The sequence below is a fragment of the Argentina silus genome (assembly GCF_951799395.1).
Source record: "Argentina silus genome assembly, chromosome: 16".
NCBI classification, from domain to species: Eukaryota; Metazoa; Chordata; class Actinopteri; order Argentiniformes; family Argentinidae; genus Argentina; species Argentina silus.
The window spans coordinates 16,288,115-16,305,240 of NC_139670.1; the positions used below are offsets into that span (position 1 = coordinate 16,288,115).

Below are 17,126 nucleotides of genomic sequence, written 5' to 3' on the forward strand. Positions count from 1 at the left end.
CACACACACACACACACACACACACATACACACACACACACACACACCCACACACACACACATGCACCCACACCCACACACACACACACACACACACACATGAAAAACACACACTAAACACACACTTCAGGTCTTTGTTATGCAAGACCACGGCGGCGGCTGAGGCTTTCACTAGCTCATCCACCCTCGATAATCCCCCCCTCCCCGACATTGCCCAATCAGACCCCCTTCCTGGCAGGCGAGTGGCATGTTTGTTTGCACAGATAACAGGGGCTACTCATCCACCCTTTCCTCCGCTCTCTGACATCCCCACTCTAATGGCTGCTCCACCAGCACGCGGGTAAGTGTGGGAGACTAATGAGGTCCACAGAGCAAAGCCTGTATCATGGCTACCCCACTGTCTCCTCTCCTTTTTTTGCTTCTTTCTCTCTCTCTCTATCTCTGGCTCTCCCTCTCTTCTCTCTCTGGCTCTCCCTCCCTCTCACTCTCTTTCTAGTTCTCTGTCTAGCTCCCTCTTTCTCTCTCTCTTTGTCTGTCTGTCTGTGTGTGTGTCTGTCTGTCTGTCTCTTTCTAGCTCTCTCTCTCTCTCTCTCTCTCGCTCTCTCTCTCTAGCTCTCTCTGGCCGTGTGTATGTAGTGGAGTAATCTGCAGCGCAGGGCAGGCTATGTGGCACTTCTCTCATAAAATGAGGAGAGCTAATCCTTGTGTAGCTTTCTGGAGGAACAATAATGTAGTGTTTATATTTGGACTTAGTTTTCTTGATTGCTGTCGCTAAGTCCTGGCTGTAAATATGGAAACTGTGAATCTATATCCTTTTGGAGCTGTGTACAGTACAGTAAGCCTTCTTCAGATACGTCGTCAATACAACGTCCGGTCCACTTTCAGTTTGCAGAACGTCCCCGAATACCGTCACCGTCTTTGCCTGAGAGACATACAATACAGTTCAACACACATTTTGATAAGAAGAAATACTGACACTGACATTACTTTGAGCAGAAATTCAATTCACATCTCCTAATCTGATCGCGCTATCTCATCCTTTGATCTCGTGACGTGCGGTGGGAAGATAAAGAAGAAGGAAGGGAAACGACGACAACACTGATATGAAAAGTTGTCAAAATCGCTGCCGATATCCAATAGATGATAAAAAAGGAAGAAAAAAAAAAAAACACACATTTAATCCAGGTGTTTGAATAAAACATTAGAACACTTGTTATTCATTTTAACCGTACTAATCCACTTGAATACAAATGGGTCGGAGCTTTACACAGCCAGGCCAACTGTGTGTGGAGGCTTAGATGAACAAATAAGAGGTATGCTGCAAAGAGTCAATGGGTTGTTAGAGGCTAGAAAAAAACCAAACGTGAATTATGTAGGTGTTTGAGGTCGCGACCTCCCGCTTCCTTCTGTTTTGGTTGCCGGGGGAGAGAGATAAATGCTCCGAGGTCAGTCACGCTGTGCCCTGAAGCGCACAACACGCAAGTCGAGATAGCGCAGTAAAGCATGCTGTCTGGTAAGGCGCACACACAGCATTCATCCTTGAGAGGAAAAAACAGCTGACCTAGCCAACTGGCTACAGCTTCATTCACTGTCCACAATGACTTCCTCTCCCGTGCAGTCACTCAGCCAGCTATCGACATGGAACATTCCACTCAGGGTAAGAAAAAAAAACAACAACAACAACAAAAAAATCCATGTTGGGCTATTTTCAGAGCGGACGGAAGTTAAGATCCTTTTTTTTTTTCTTTCGATTTTTCTGACGCTTTGCTCCAGTATTTAAGCGCTGACCTTTTCAAAGTGTTTGGGATCAGTATAGCTGGCGAGCTGTTGGCATACTGAGTATGTCCTTTTGGAAACAAGAGCGAGAAAGGTCAAACATCAGCACTGTGAACCCTGGGAAACCTCTTTAGCCTTTCAAAACCACTCCCCCGTCCGCAGAGAATATATTAACACAAAACATGTACTATGCATAATGGATGATAGCCGCTGCAAAACGGAAACGTTGTTGTGACAATGAGTTGAAAGATAACAGGCTCGTTTTTCTTGGTGCATTACCACTTTTATTAGCCGGCCCGACTCTATTTGCGCACCTGTCCGTTCAAGACCGGACTGAGATGATATGTGCTCTGGGGGTCAAAACGGCTAATGGGGTAAGAGCGGTGAAGCAAAGACGTGAGCATCAAGGGAAACTTTTTAAAGTGTCCAATAAAGTTGTTCTTCAAAGTCTTCCTCATAAAACCTAATAAACCCCCCCCCCCCCTCATTTATAGCGCCTAAAACACCCGCTAATGCTCAGCCCAGGTCTAATACGGAGATTGGTAGCAACATTAAAACCTTGGGCTATTTCAGCCAAAAGACATTAGCATAATTTACCCATAATGCACTTGTTTAGGACGAACTGATAGGCTACATGTGATAAATAATTGAAAAGCGCCATGAATATTTCAACTGTTGGGCTGGCCACAGAGAAGCTGATCTGATAAACACCTCGGTTTCATTGAGACATCCCTGGTTATAAAAGTGATCGGACCCATCGAGATGAATATGATTTATCAACAGCAGCCGTGGTTCCCTTCCTCTCTCACAGGGCCGTTTACCCCCTCTACCCGACCAAAGACACAGGAACAACACAGAGCCGGGCATGTTAATGAGGGGAGTAATTATCCCTAATTATCTGTAATAATCTGGTTGATATGCCATCTATGTTTGCATACAAGTCGGTATGCCGACCTCCCCAGAGGACGTTGATTGAATGTTTTTCCCAGTGACGCATTCCGATTCATCCGAGTGTCTGTCTGCTGTGAGGTTTGCACGTTTGTACTGCATCATTCTCTGGGTGACAGTTTGGCTGCTAACACTCTGTCTATAAATACAAAAACTATTCATTCCGGCACCATCAAAACATCATTTTGCCCCACTCGGGTCTACGCTCTGCAGTGAAGTAGCGACGGTAACCTTGGATGTAAGTTGTTAGCGGTATTTTTAGAACAACAGTTTGGGCGCCTTTTTAACGACAGCACATTGGCATCAGTGTTAGTGTTTTAGGGCGTTTGTGGCTCGTGTGTTTGTTAGAGGAGACAACATTTTTATAGCGGCGAATCGACTTCACAAACTTATCAAAGTCGTTAAAGCAAGCGGCGAGTGAAAAAAAACACAACAACAAAAAAACATGGGATTTCCTTAAAGGAGAAAGGCGGCAGGTGTATGCCGATTGTTAGGATACACCACTGAATAAATGATCATATGTGAGCACACACACACGCACACACACACACACACACACACCCACGTTCCAGATGGCAGACTGACATTTTAAAAAAAAACAAGCAACTTGTGGCTTCAAAACACGTGTACACCGTTTATCTGATGGTGTTATCATCACGCTCTCGATGCACTGATGCAACACAAAGCAACCTTATCTGAAAACATCCTGATTCCACTCTCCACACTTTTTAATGACATTCATTAACAAATCACTCGGCCCTGTATCCCTGTTAAGACAGTGACTGGTTAACTGCACTCGGGGGGGATGTGTGCATTTTAATTAGTGCTGTAATGCTAATGCTTTGTTTGTTTGGCTGACCCCCGTGCTGGTAGGGGTGCTATGCTCCCGGCTAACGTCTGCATACTAATACTGCAGGTGCTCTCCTCTGGAGAGAGGGAGTCCCACTCCTCCACAACATGGCAATGTGACACACACACACACAGAAAAGGGAGGAGAGGAGGACTGGAGAGAGGAGGAGGGAGAGCAGAGGGAGACGGGAGACAGAGAGAGGGGAGAGAGAGGAAGGGAGACAAGGAACAGAGGGATATGACAGTGACGGGAGTAAAGGGAGAGAGGGGTAAGAGATAGAGAAAGGGAGAGAGAGAAGGAAAGGGGGGGGGGGGGGTAGAGGAGGTGAGAGACCAGGTGGAGAGGAGGGAAAAGAAGCGGAGAGAGGGTGGTGAGGGAGGAGAGAGAGGGTGGAGAGGGGAAGCAGAGGAGAGAGAGGGAGGATGAGAGAAGGAGTAAAGAAGAGAGGGAGGATAGCAGGGAAGGACTAGAGGAGAGTGAGGAAGGAGAGAGAGAGGGGGGGAGTAGGGTGCGGAAAGGGGCCGGATTTACAGCAGGACTCCCAGGTGGTTAATTAGACCTGACCCGTTAAGAAGGCACACACCCATGACAGATGACATTTAAACAACGCACTGCCTCACTTCACGGAGGAGTGTGACATTGCAAAACACCCTGACCGACATTAGTACAAACACTCCACATGAAAAGAGAGAGACCACTAGCCCGCTAACCCAGAGACCACCCCTCTCAAAGAAACCAAACACTCATATTTAAGGGTGTTGCACTATTTAACCTCATCAAAACAGTGTTAATGGCAACCTCCATATTGGTCCTTCAGAAGGGACTGGGAGGGAGAGGATCAAAACAGTGTTGTTGTGTCTGTGTGTGGTGTCAGTGTAGGTGTAGTGGGAATCATCATCTTGGGCTTTGGAGTGGCTGTGGCAATTATTCCCTGTGAGGAAACTAATCAGTCTGCTGTGATGCACTCCAGGGGGTTAAACCAGTCCGGTATTAAGTAATTCATTCTTCCAGGGATGGGAGTGGGACACAGGCAGACAGCCTGAGAGGCACAGCCTCTGCCTGTTCAAACCCAATGAGAATGAATGCAAGAGGATAGGCAAAGTAACTCTGACTCACACACACCCACGCACGCACACACACCCACACCCACGCATGCCCGCGCACACGCACACTACAGTATCTGCAGCTGCATCTACCCTCTGTTCTAGACACACAGCACGGAGCTTACCTTCACATAGCCATGACTTAGAGGCCAACAGTGACAAACGATCGTTAACAATCATCCAATTACCGCTTAATCATCTACCTCCGCATGTAATCAAATTACCAGCTTACTGGCACACCACCAGCAGCTGGCCTTACGGCTGTTGTCGACTGCTCTTATTCAACAGGCTTATAAACAAGTATTCACAGAGCCAATCAAACGGCTGCCATGTCTCCCACAAAGTCGCAACACAGCGTAACAGCAAGTAAACAATCCCAAGACAGGTTCTCCGCTTTCAATTTCTCGGAGGGCACAGGAGAGCCTACTTCAAAGCCACACACGCCTGTGTGGGGGGACTCAGGATGCATGCAGCCATGCCACCATCTTGTCTTGGATGATAAGTTTTTCCCTCATGTTTATTCACGAACCAGGAATAGGAGATATATATATATATATATATATATATTTAAAAAATAAATAAAAAAAAAGATTTTGAAATCCAGGGAGGTAAGCAGAAAAAAACGGAGACAGTGATTGCTGCGATCGTCAAAATGACTCCCCTCGGCGTCGGTGGGGCGAGGCGTCACGTAGGTGATTTAGGGAGAAACGCAGCGCTGTGGCTTCGTCAAGTGTTTTTTTTTTTTTTTTATGAGATAAGCGGTGTGGATAAATGCACAGGCGGCAGGTTTGGGGCGGCCAACATCATGCCATTTTGCCTGGAAGGGGGGATTCCGCTGTACTCGACACTTTGGCTCAACTTCTACAAGACAATCTCAGGAAACTAGAATTGGCTCATTCGCTAAACGGCTCTGTCCAAAGCAAAACGAGCGGCGCATCGCCGCTGGTTGTTCACCCAACCAGCAGCCTTCTTAAATTGGGTTTGCCCGCCACTCTAGGCCACAGTTGAAGTGATTCTTGTTCAGGCATAATGCAATAAGGCGTGATCACCTGGACACACGGTTATCTAGAAGCTAACTGTTAACCTCACCTCGTAGAAACAACAAAATCCAATACAATGTATTAGAACATGACATTTCTAGGGGTCCACTCTCATATTTTTTACTGGACAGAAAGTAGAAAAAGACAGGATAAGTCAGCAGGGCTGGTTTTGAATATGTGTGGGTTGTAGGCTGCTGTGTTAGACCACTGGACCAACCCAGACCACAGGTCAGGACATTTTGAAGGTTCTTGTCTGACTGACTCTACGAGTCTGGTCGTTAAGGAGAGAACTCTGACTGTAGCAGTCTGGTTGTAGTCGCTGCTGCAGCTTTCTCATCTGAGAAGGCCTCGAGACAGAAGCCGGATTCCAATTTGCATTCTCCCTTGAGTCCGTCATCTGTCACGTTCTCTAGAGCTCGAAAACTCCAGAGCAGGGAAGCACAAAACACAGCTGCCCCGTCTTAAGAAAATCGCAATCGATTCTGACGTCCTGGCATGACGGTTTCAGACTTGTCATATCTTCTTCACATCTCAAACATGACTCCGTTCCACTTGCGTAACGCCTCACACAGGTTCGGTTAATACGGAATAAAGAAATACCTTATAGTAGCAATGTCTGAAAAAAGACCTAATTTAGTCTTTTTTTACAGAAATGGAGAGTATAAGCGATTGTGAGTCGACGGTGAATTATTGATGTGCAGTCAGTGATGGGCAGAGCACAGGGAGCCCTCAGACCACAGGCAGAGAATTAAGCAGATGATTGGTGCCTGAGAGAGCCGCACGGATAGAGGGGGGGCAGGAGGGAGGGAGGAGGAGAGGAGAGGAGAGGAGAGGTGGGGGGGGTGGATAGAGGAGAAGGCTGGGGCTGGGTGGGGGGGGAGAAAGTATCCAGGGCTGTGGAAGGGTGGGGGGAGTGGTGGGGGGGGTGGTGGGGGGGGAGGAGAGAACGAGGTAATGAGGAAGAGGAGAGGAGAGAGGGAGGGAGGCTCTGTCTATCTTGTAGCAGTGCAGTTGCTGTGCTGTGCTGTGCTAGATTGGAGGGGGGGGGGGGGGGGGGGGGGCGGGGGTTGGTGGAGCAGTTTAGCAGGGCCCGGGCTGCAGAGAGGGTAGGAGGAGATGGAGGAGGAGGAGGATGGAGGAGATGGAGGAGATGGGGAACAAAGAGGAGTGAGAAGAACGAATGAGGGGGGTGAAGGGAGGGAGGGGGGGGGGGGTGTTGAGAAGGAGGAGGGGGAGGCAGTCGAGAGGAGGAGGGAGATTCTAGAGAGAGGACAGAAGGAGGAAGAGGGGGATGGAAAAGACAGGAGGAGAGGAGGAGAGACTCCATTTCTCCAGAGCGGCTGTGCCGGGGTGTAGTAGATTAGAACGAGCTGATTGGCTGGGTAGCGGGGGGGTGGGGGGGGGGCACACCTGGCTAATGTTTCCACAGGCTCTGATTAACAGCTGATCCGACGATACAAACCAACAGCTATTGTCATCCCTAAGCTACTATGATCAGCGACCTTCTACCGCTGTGTAGGACGTGGCATTCATTCAACCATACAGGCACGCACACACACACACACACACACACACACACACACACACACACACACAACTGTAGGCCTTTCATCACCCATGTTCTTGGCACTGTATACAGCAGCATTTATCAATCAACAGATAAGGGCCGGCTTGTTACAGAGCTGGCTTACACACGTTTCCACTGGAAGATTACACTCCACTGAAGACCACTGGCAAAAGACCACCTGATCAATTGAGGAGGCAGATAGAGGAGTCGTGTGCTTTGAAAAGGGGTACAGAATGCGTCATGAAGCCACTTTAAATTAGCTTTAGGATTTAATTTTTATTATTCAAAGTTCGACGAGAAAAATCTATTTCGCATGAAAAGCCGCTTCAAGCAGCACGGCTGCAAATTTTTTTCTTTTCATTATGAAAATCTATATTAGCCATTTAGCGAGCCAGAGCTGCAGGATGCTTATCCATCTAAAATGGATAAAGCCATGAGAGCTGAATTAATTAGCCCCCAATCTCACATATGTACAACACTTAATTCAATAAAAAAGCTAATGTATTCAGAGCGAATGCACTCTACCCTTTGAGAAAACAACATAGCGTAGTACAGTTCATTCGCTGCGCGCACACTCGCTTGGAGCCATTATACATATTCATAAATGCGACAATAAAAGCTTCACTAACAGATTCCTCTTGCCTCTAACCCCCATTCCTAAAATAACACCCATAGATTTGTTTTAAATACCTTGACATCTACAGAAAGAAGCATGAAAGCGTTGAATACTAACAAGCAGCTAGCCAATGCTAACCTTCGAAAATGCTGGATTGTAGTATCTACTACCCAACCAGAGGAGCAAAGACCTGCTATGACCGAATGACCTCATAAAAACACAAAGCACGGTCATAAAGTACATCAGTGACCTTTCAGGGTGGGTCAGCGCCTCCACTTTCATCCGCTCTGGCTATTTGACCAAGGTGGGGATTTTGGAGATTGGCGGTTTATGGCTTTTTAGAGAGACAGATCTAGACTAGATGTTTCATACAAATCTACTCTGAAGAAGAAAGCAAGCTCTGAACATGACTCACACCGCACTACAAATACTATAGTTCTCCAGTCCTGATTGAGTGATAGGTGTGCAAGCTTTTAAAAAAATGTTTTTTAAAAGGGAAGTGGACATTTTACATGTATTTTAGTATTTTATTTGATCTTTATACGCAGAAAAATCCTCCATCTGGCAATCATGCAAGAGTCTTGCATGATATACTGTACACACACATTTTAAATGGACAAAATAATCGTCATTAATTAACCATTATGGTTATGATCATAGTCTATTTACAGGGTCAGGGTTAGGGTTAGAGTACAATATAGGATAAATGCCTTAAAGTACAGTACAGCACTTGACAGAAAGACAAAGACAGAGCATAGGGGAGGACTTGCTGTAAAGTTGCTCCTGTGTTTACATCATTCATATGGATTCTTACTGCTAGAGAAGCCACACAATATTGAGACAGTGTGGCCAGGACCAGGCCCAGACAGACCTAACCCTAACCCTAACCCTAACCCTAACCCAGCCTAAATCACACCCTAGCACTTTCAGCACATATCATATCATTTGCGTTGACATATTACAGTACACACACATCACAACTGAATAATGTCACATGGCACCTTACTAGGGGTGCCATTGTAACATCATATGTCCACCTACCATTATGATGTCATAATGACCAAAGCGAAAAGTGTGTATCACCATGGTGATGAAAAGACATAAAAGTCAAGGTTCCAGAGTTTTCAGACAGAGCACCGTTTGCTTGTTCAAGGACACACACTACTATCTCGAATTATAGTAGATTAATAATTCCTTGTTTTACAGAATAACTATTAGACCTCGCTATGGGTCAGACCCCAAGCGGAACGGAGGTTCCAGAAGTAGACGGACCTCAGAAGGAGGCCAAAAAAGAAAAGAAAGGAAGAAAGAAGAGTGGACAGAGCGTTGTAGTATTTTTTCAACTGCTGTCACTGTTAACCTGTTGTGGAGGCACACGTCTGATACAAAGCCGCTCTAAGTCTGAACACTCTCACTCTGATAACTCTGATACCGGTAAGTGTTATGAGGAGTCTTAAGTCATTTACAGATACACATTTAAATTCTGCTTGTGAAATGTGCAGAACAAAGTTTATCTTGTTATATAAGTTATTCCTAAGCAACAATTCTGTATCCGAATGATTTCTACAGACACTGATCATCTCTCTGGAGGCGATAACGAAAGGAAGGAAAACAAATATAATGACAACAAATCGACACCCAAAGGCAAAGGAAAAAAGGGAAAAGGGAAAAGACGTCATCTGAGAAAAAAGGACAGGACAAGAGGTCAAACAGCAAAGTCACCCCAGGACCCTAAAGCCCGGAGAAGAAGACCTGTAAGCCAACATCACCAAACCTACTGCAATATAATATTTGTTAAGCAAACAACTTATCTCACTTTGATGTGTTCTCTGCCTCGACAGCCAGGGCCAGGTAACCCTCAGCAGGAACAGACCCCTGGGGTTGAAATCAGGCCAGGTTCTCCACAATCCATGAAATCAGTCCAGGTGAGAGACCCTGACTCTTATTGTGTGTGTTGTAGACAGGGACAGATATCTACGGATGCAGTCGCTGTGTCTGTTCTTCTGACCGCAACTCAACCACCTCTCTTTTCATTCTGACAGGCTTCAACCTCTAAGTCTGAACCTCAGACAGACTGGCAGCTGCCCGGCGTGCCAGATCTGCCACCAAAGACCAAGACAGAGCCAAGACTGATCTACGACATTTATAATGGACTGACCGACAAGGATGGCAATGGACTTCCTGATGAAATCGACAGTGGACTGACCGACGATATCGAGGATGGATTGATTGATGAGTTTATCAATGGACTGATTGACAAAGTTGAAAATGGACTAACTGACAATGTTGACATTGGATTGAGTGACAAGACGGCGTGGACGTTCCACAGCGAGTGGGAACTCCCGAGCGAGTTTGCTGACAAGGGTGATGCGTACCTTTACTTTACTTAGAAAAATAATTGGAAAACTTGATGGATAAATAAAGATCTTCATCCTTGAAACTCTATCTGTGTCTGTTCATCCATGGTGGTTTATTATACTATTTTCTCATGACCTCTGGAGTGAGCACAGAAGCTTTGATAAGAACATCAATAAAGCACAAGGGCAATGCTACAGCACTTTAGCTCAACTTATTGAGGAGGGCCAAGATTGAGGTGATTTCCTATTTACAGGTCCATTTCTTACAAAAACTCTTTTGTCCATGAACTATAATAGGCGATACAATATAGGATAAATGCCTTACAGGACAGTGCAGCACTTGACAGAGTGAAAGACAAAGACAGAGCATAGGGGAGGACTTGCTGTAAAGTTGCTCCTGTGTTTAGATCATTCATATGAATTCTTACTGCTAGAGAAGCCACACAATACTGAGACAGTGGCCAGGACCAGACCCAGACAGACTCTGCCTAAATCACACCCCAGCACTTTCTGCACATCTGATACTGTCATATCATTTGCGTTGATATTTTACAGTACACACACAGATCACAACTGAATAACACATGGCTAAAATTGCCTCATTCCACCTCAGGAATGTTGCCCGTCTCCGACCCTCCCCGTCCTTCAGTGATGCAGAGATCCTCATCCCTGCATTTGTTACCTCCAGGCTGGACTACTGCAACATTGTTGTATTTGGGGCCACCAACAGTCCTCAACAGACTCCAACATGTTCAGAACTCAGCTGCCTGCCTGCTTCCTAGAACCAACTCCAGAGAGTTTAATATTCTCCTCACCACCTACAAAGTCCTCAACAACATGGCACCCTCCTAACTCTCTGACCTCCTCCTCCAGCACACCCCTACCCACAGTCTCCGGTCAGCTAATGCCAACCTCCTTGTCCCCATCACCAAGACTAAACACTGTCCCTGGGGGGACCGGGCTTTCTCCGTTGCAGCCCCCACTCTTTAGAACACTCTTCCAAACCACATCAAAGTTGTGCTATCTTTTTTTTGTGCTATCTTTTTATGTATCTTTTTATGTATCAATCTATTCTTGTTCTCTCCATGGAATGTAGTGTCTTTGAGTACTGAGAAAAGTGCGGCACAAAATAAATTCATTATTATTATTATTATTAAAAGATGATTGTACCCCACTGGAAAACACATTGGAAAGCCCACTTCCATACCCTAGTAGAGAGCTGTGAAAAGTCACTCTGTGAGTATCTATCCTGATTCGCGGAGACGCGAGACGCTTCTCATTTACACACGTGTGTACGTTGTGCTTGGGATGTTACATCAAACCTCACCTCCAAGAAACAAATCTCGTTATCAGGAGGAGGAGGAGGAGGAAAATCAAGGCAATCCCTCTTCAATCAATCAATCCCTCATTAATGTTGTTCGTTTAATGTTCCTATTTGGTACCTGTACTCCTCCTGAGTGAAGATGGGGATGATGGAGGGCTGCAGCACAGTGATCTCCACCAGGGTGCTGTTCTCCTTCACCGGCTCCCCGTCGTCGTAGGCAATCACCACCAGCTGCACAGGAAATGACATGGATTCATCAAACGGGAAGTGGTCGCTCACTTCCTCAACTCAATGATGCTGCAGAAACCCCCACCCCCCCCCCCCCTAAATCTTTCGGAAAATGTCTCCCAACTTCTCGATGTGTTGTGTTTATTTTTCCGTAAAGCATAGCAGACAGTAGAAAAGCATAGCAGACAGTAGAAAAGCATAGCAGACAGTAGTAAAGCATAACAGACAGTAGAAAAGCATAGCAGACAGTAGTAAAGCATAGCAGACAGTAGAAAAGCATAGCAGACAGTAGAATCTGTGATTTGAGATGCATTCTACTCACACTGAACTTCAAGTTGGGTTCCTCGTTGAGGTTGACTCGGGTGATGACGCTGCCAGAGTCTTCGTCCACGTCGAAGATACTGCTGCTGTAGGGGAACTCATCCAGGTCCAGTCTGTAGCGTATGTGGCTTGCAGGAGTGTCCTACGAAGACAAGAACACACTTCAATACTTCCTGTATATACCTTTACAATGATAGGAGAACCACACTGTGGGTCAAAACCAGGACTATCAGGACCCGGGCGTACATATCTAAGCATTGCGATGGCACGTATATGTGGCAGAGCTGATATAGAACCACGCTCAGTGATGAGTAGCCCTGCCTGAGACTTGTAAGCCCAGAGGAAGCCTTTCTACTGTGAGTATGTTCTGTTGGTATAACGGTTTAGGTCGGGGTCATCCATGCAAGAGGTCCTTGGTTCAAACCCTGTGGGTTACATGAACAGTACATGTATGCACACCCTCTGCATGTTTTTCACCTATAGTTTTCACCTAGACACCTACATAAAAGACCCCACTAGCACTAAATGCTAAGTAGCACCACGGATCTAGGCTGAACACATGAGAGCGAACAATTCATTTGCTCGCGTAGTTGATTTCAGCAGACAGTATTTCCCTTTTGCCACTGAGTCACAGCGCGTGACATGAATGGTTTGTATTCCCGCACTCCCAGAGGACCCAGCTGGAAACAGAAATTGTTCTGTTGTTCTCAATCTGAGGGGCCTCTATGTGAGCTCATGTGTAGCCTTAGCAGGTAGAAAGAGAGAGAGAGAGAGAGAGAGAGAGAGAGAGGGAGGGAGGCTGGAGATGGCGACTCTGCTGGATGTCTGGATTTGGGGGGCGGTGGAATGAGAGGAGGAGAGAAGTAGCACCTACGGGCTAGCTAGCGAAACCCCCCCCCCCCGGAGGCACTTGGCTCCGACAAATCCATCTGCCAACAACATAAACGTCACAGTAAATGGACGCGGATTCACTTGGGTTTAGTGTGAAATCCACCCAAATAAACGATTCTCTGATTTATTTTTGAAGCTTTGGGAAGAAAATACATCCTGTTTCTGAAGGAGGTCGAGCGAGAGAAGGATGCTTCACGCTCCTGGAGAGACAGACGGGATAATCTAGTCAGACATGCTTACTCTCTCTATGTCTCCATAACGCTTAAATCATATAATCTCTATTTTTAGAATTGATCTCTCTAAGTATTTCATTTGTAGAAACTTATCTCACGCTATCATTGATATAATAACATGCTGTTTTCTACATCTCTACATTTCTTCTCAACATTCTCCCTTCACTTTACTTCACAGAGTCCCTCCTTTAACGACAGGGAGACAACTTAATTGCAGACTTAATTGCAAAGCACCGAGGCAGTCGCACCTTTTCATCAAGCCCCAAATCTCAAGTCGAGTTGTGAACGTGCGGAGTCGGGCACTTTCATACAAGCTCAAATTTGGGGGGTGTACTGTAGTTTCGAACGGTGGAAGCGAGGGCTTATGAATAATGAATTCTGAATAAAAAAAGATTGGTTCATGCAGAAGCGTGAGATGTGGGTTGTGAGTGTGAAGAGCTAACAGCTGACAGATGCTCTGAGAATAGGGCAGCACAAGCAGAACACCAGAGCAACATAAGTTGGCCCCCATACCAAGCAGGTCAGAAGAGCCAGGCTGATGACACTAACTAACTCCAAAAAGTATTTCACTCACTTTTGTTGTTTGGCAAGTCAAACGTACTCTTATCATATTCGGTTCAATGACGCAGATGACTTGGCTTATCTAGATGGATTCACAGAGTCACAGTTTCATTAGAAAGCGGATAAACAGCATTTGTGTGCGTGCCAGCTCATTTCCTGTGATAACAGTGAAAACGATTGTGTTAAGCTTGTCAAATCAGACAAATGCCTTTCTGTGCATTCATAGATGTTAAGTGGAGTTTCAAAACCCCCAGAGGATTCAGAGGGGGATTTTCAAAGCAAACATTATGGGAGTGATTATGCATAAATTCTAAAATCGTGGTCATGGTCTTGATGCAGAGCGATGAAACGTTGAAGCAGGCACTCGAGTTCTGTTCTGGAATAGCTGCTCATTTTCAATAAATCAAGCGCCGAGTCAGCAAAAATAAAAATAAAAATAAAATATAGTGTACTCCAAGAGCCCAGGCCTAAATCCCTGGTCTGACAGGGAGGGATCACAGCAAACAGAAGAGAGAGAGAGAGAGAGAGAGAGAGAGAGAGAGAGAGAGAGAGAGAGAGAGAGTTTGATGGAGGAATAAAATAATCCTGTACAGCTTTCTTGAGATGCATGCCACCATTTGCCCAGTGGCTTAGAGCTGGCAGGAGACAAAAGACAAAGTTCTTCCATCGACGTTTCAGCCCTGCTCTAACTAATAGGAGATTAGTCTTCCCGAGTCAATAGCCAGTCATGAGTAAGCTCGCCGGGACTATTTTCCCTTATGTAAACGGGAGAGGGCAACAACAAAAAAAGGGCCACACTTTTCAACAACTTATCCTTCGTCTGAAGTCGTGTCAAGTCTCACCGTGAGAGTCTAGCCGTGGCTGGGCAGTACTTGGCAGTGTGTGGTTGAGCGCAGCAGGGTGAGGGCAGAGTCACCGTGGTGGGAGAGTGGGGGGTGAGTGTGTGTGTGTGTGTGTTGGGGGGGGGGGGGGGCAGACAGATCTGATGGTGAGTATTCATTAAACATCACAGAAAGAGAGAAACTGTGTGTTTGTCTATGTCTGTGTCTGTGTCTGTGTGTGTGTGTGTGTGTGGGGAGGGGGGGGGGGGGGCAGGGGGCAGACAGATCTGACAGTGAGTCTGGGACTGCTGTACACCATCTGCTGCTGCCGCCAGGGTGAAGGACAGAGGTCACTCTCTCAAAAAACCGCTGGCTGGGAAAGGACTTAACACACATTAATTTGCGCACCAATGTACACACACACACACACACACACACACACACACACACACACACACACACACACACACACACAAACACAAACACAAACACACAGTTTCTCTCGAGGGAGGGATGTTTAATGAATACTGATTGTCTAGCCTGTTTATAGGATTGTGTGTTAATTGCATATCTGTTTTTTAACATTATTAGGCAAGATGGAAAATTAGAGGAGTAATTGAACTCTTGATACCGAAAGCCCAACCACCGTGGGATTACCTTCTCCTCATTAGCAAGATGAGCTTCTCTATCATTACGCACAATGACGGCATGCATTTACCAGCGACAAGAAGACATTGACAAGGTTGAAGGCTTCAGAAAACCAGCGCTACGCTATAATTAATTCATCTCAGGCGAGGTGTTATATAAGAGTTTAAAGGTTATTTGTTTGAATATTCAAGTTATTTTTCTGGATAGAGACAGCAGAATAAAGTAGGAGGAGAGGGTATGTCAGCAGGGCACGGGCTGGATTTGAACCCATGCCACCATGGGCAGCTGTGTGTACTGTAGGCTAGACCACGGTGCTAGACCACTTGACCATCCCAGGCCATGTTATATAGGATTATTTAAAAAAAAAAAAACTGGATCAGAAGGGGGTTGAGTCTCGACATCTTCAACATCTGAATAGATTAGAGGACTGACGTCAAAGAACCAGTCCCTGGAATGGGACCGAGAACAATGATGTCACAGTGAAGAAGAGAGAGAGAGAGACAGACTCTTAATATTCGTCTTTACTTTCAGATTGTTCTTACCTCTTTATCTGTGACTGTTTTTGACTTTGGCAATGTAAACATTTGTTTGTTCGTGCCACTAAAGCCAACTGAATTGAATTGAATTGAATTGAATTGAATTGAATTGAATTGAATTGAATTGAGAGACTGATGGGACAACGGGAAGGAGAAAGGAGAGAGAGATAAAGAGAAAAAAGGGAGAGATAGGGGGAGGAGGGAGGGAGAAAAAAGGGGGAGACAGAGGAAATATAAAACAGAGAGACAAAGAGAAAGAAAGAGAGAAAAGGGCAGGTGGGGAATTCTCTGTGTGCTGTAGGAGAAGCAACGTGCCAGGCAGGCATGCAGGCAGTAAGTGGTGGTGGCGTCTATCCTCCCCCACCCCCCCCCCCCCCCCCCACCCCCCCCCCCCCCCCCCCCCCACCGATTCCTCTCACAGCTCTGCTTGAGAACTGGCCTCTCCTGTCATCTCAGAAATACTTTACATACATCTGAGGCAGGGGAGGAGGAGGAGGAGGGAGAGGAGGGGAAGGAGAGTGGGAAGAGGGAGAGGAGGGGGAGTGGGAGGGAGGGAGAGTGCCAGGGCCTCCAGCTCATGCAGAGTGGGTACATCCAGTATCAGAGGGGCTCAGCTGGCCTGCCATGCCCTGGGGGTCAGAGATGGTCTCCAGGGGTATAGACCTCCACTGGGCATTCTCTCTGTCTCTGGCTGTTTACTTTCCTTTCTTTTTCTGCCTTTCCTCTACTCCCTATGCCTTCCCTCCCCTCTCCTCTCCTCTCCTCTCCTCTCCTCTCCTCTCCTCTCCTCTCCTCTCCTCTCCTCTCCTCTCCTCTCCTTTCTCTTAGCTCCTCTCTCCTCTCCTCCCCTCTCCTCTAGCCTCCGCTCCTCTCCTTTCCCTTTCCGTCCTCTCCTCTTCTCCCTTCTCCTTTTCTCTCCTTTAGCCTCTACTCCACTCCTCTCCTTTCCCATTCTGTCCTCCGCTCCCCTCCCCTCCCCTCCCCTCTCCTCTCCTCTCCTCTCCTCTCCTCTCCTCTCCGCCCTTCCGCACCTCCCGTGACCACAACACATGATCGTCTCTCTAAGACTCTTAAGAGGCTACCGTGAAAACAGCTCGAAATAATCAGACACGGACGCCACGCCGCATGAATCCTAAGTATCGACTGAGATCACGTATGAATCCTAAGTATTGACTTCTAAATAATATTTGCTGTGGGAGTGATGAGGCAGAGACACCTTAAGGGCGTCTTGACTCTCTTCGCCACGGTGGGACGGGCGGATTTGCGAAATCGACCGTTTACGGAGAGCAAAATGTAATTTCTGCGG

At 46.5% G+C, this 17,126-nt stretch overlaps 1 protein-coding gene across 1 annotated transcript in view; it reads right to left on the reverse strand.

Moving 5' to 3' along the window:
- The window catches only part of pcdh15b (protocadherin-related 15b), a gene marked incomplete at its 5' end in the record, with an annotated part of 120,845 nt that overhangs the window by 32,420 nt on the left and 71,299 nt on the right, over positions 1-17,126 (reverse strand). Inside the window, 2 exons of the mRNA XM_083688217.1 lie at positions 11,700-11,812; positions 12,132-12,272. Of these exons, the coding sequence (XP_083544343.1) occupies positions 11,700-11,812; positions 12,132-12,272 (254 nt within the window). The remainder of the gene's footprint in view (positions 1-11,699; positions 11,813-12,131; positions 12,273-17,126) is intronic.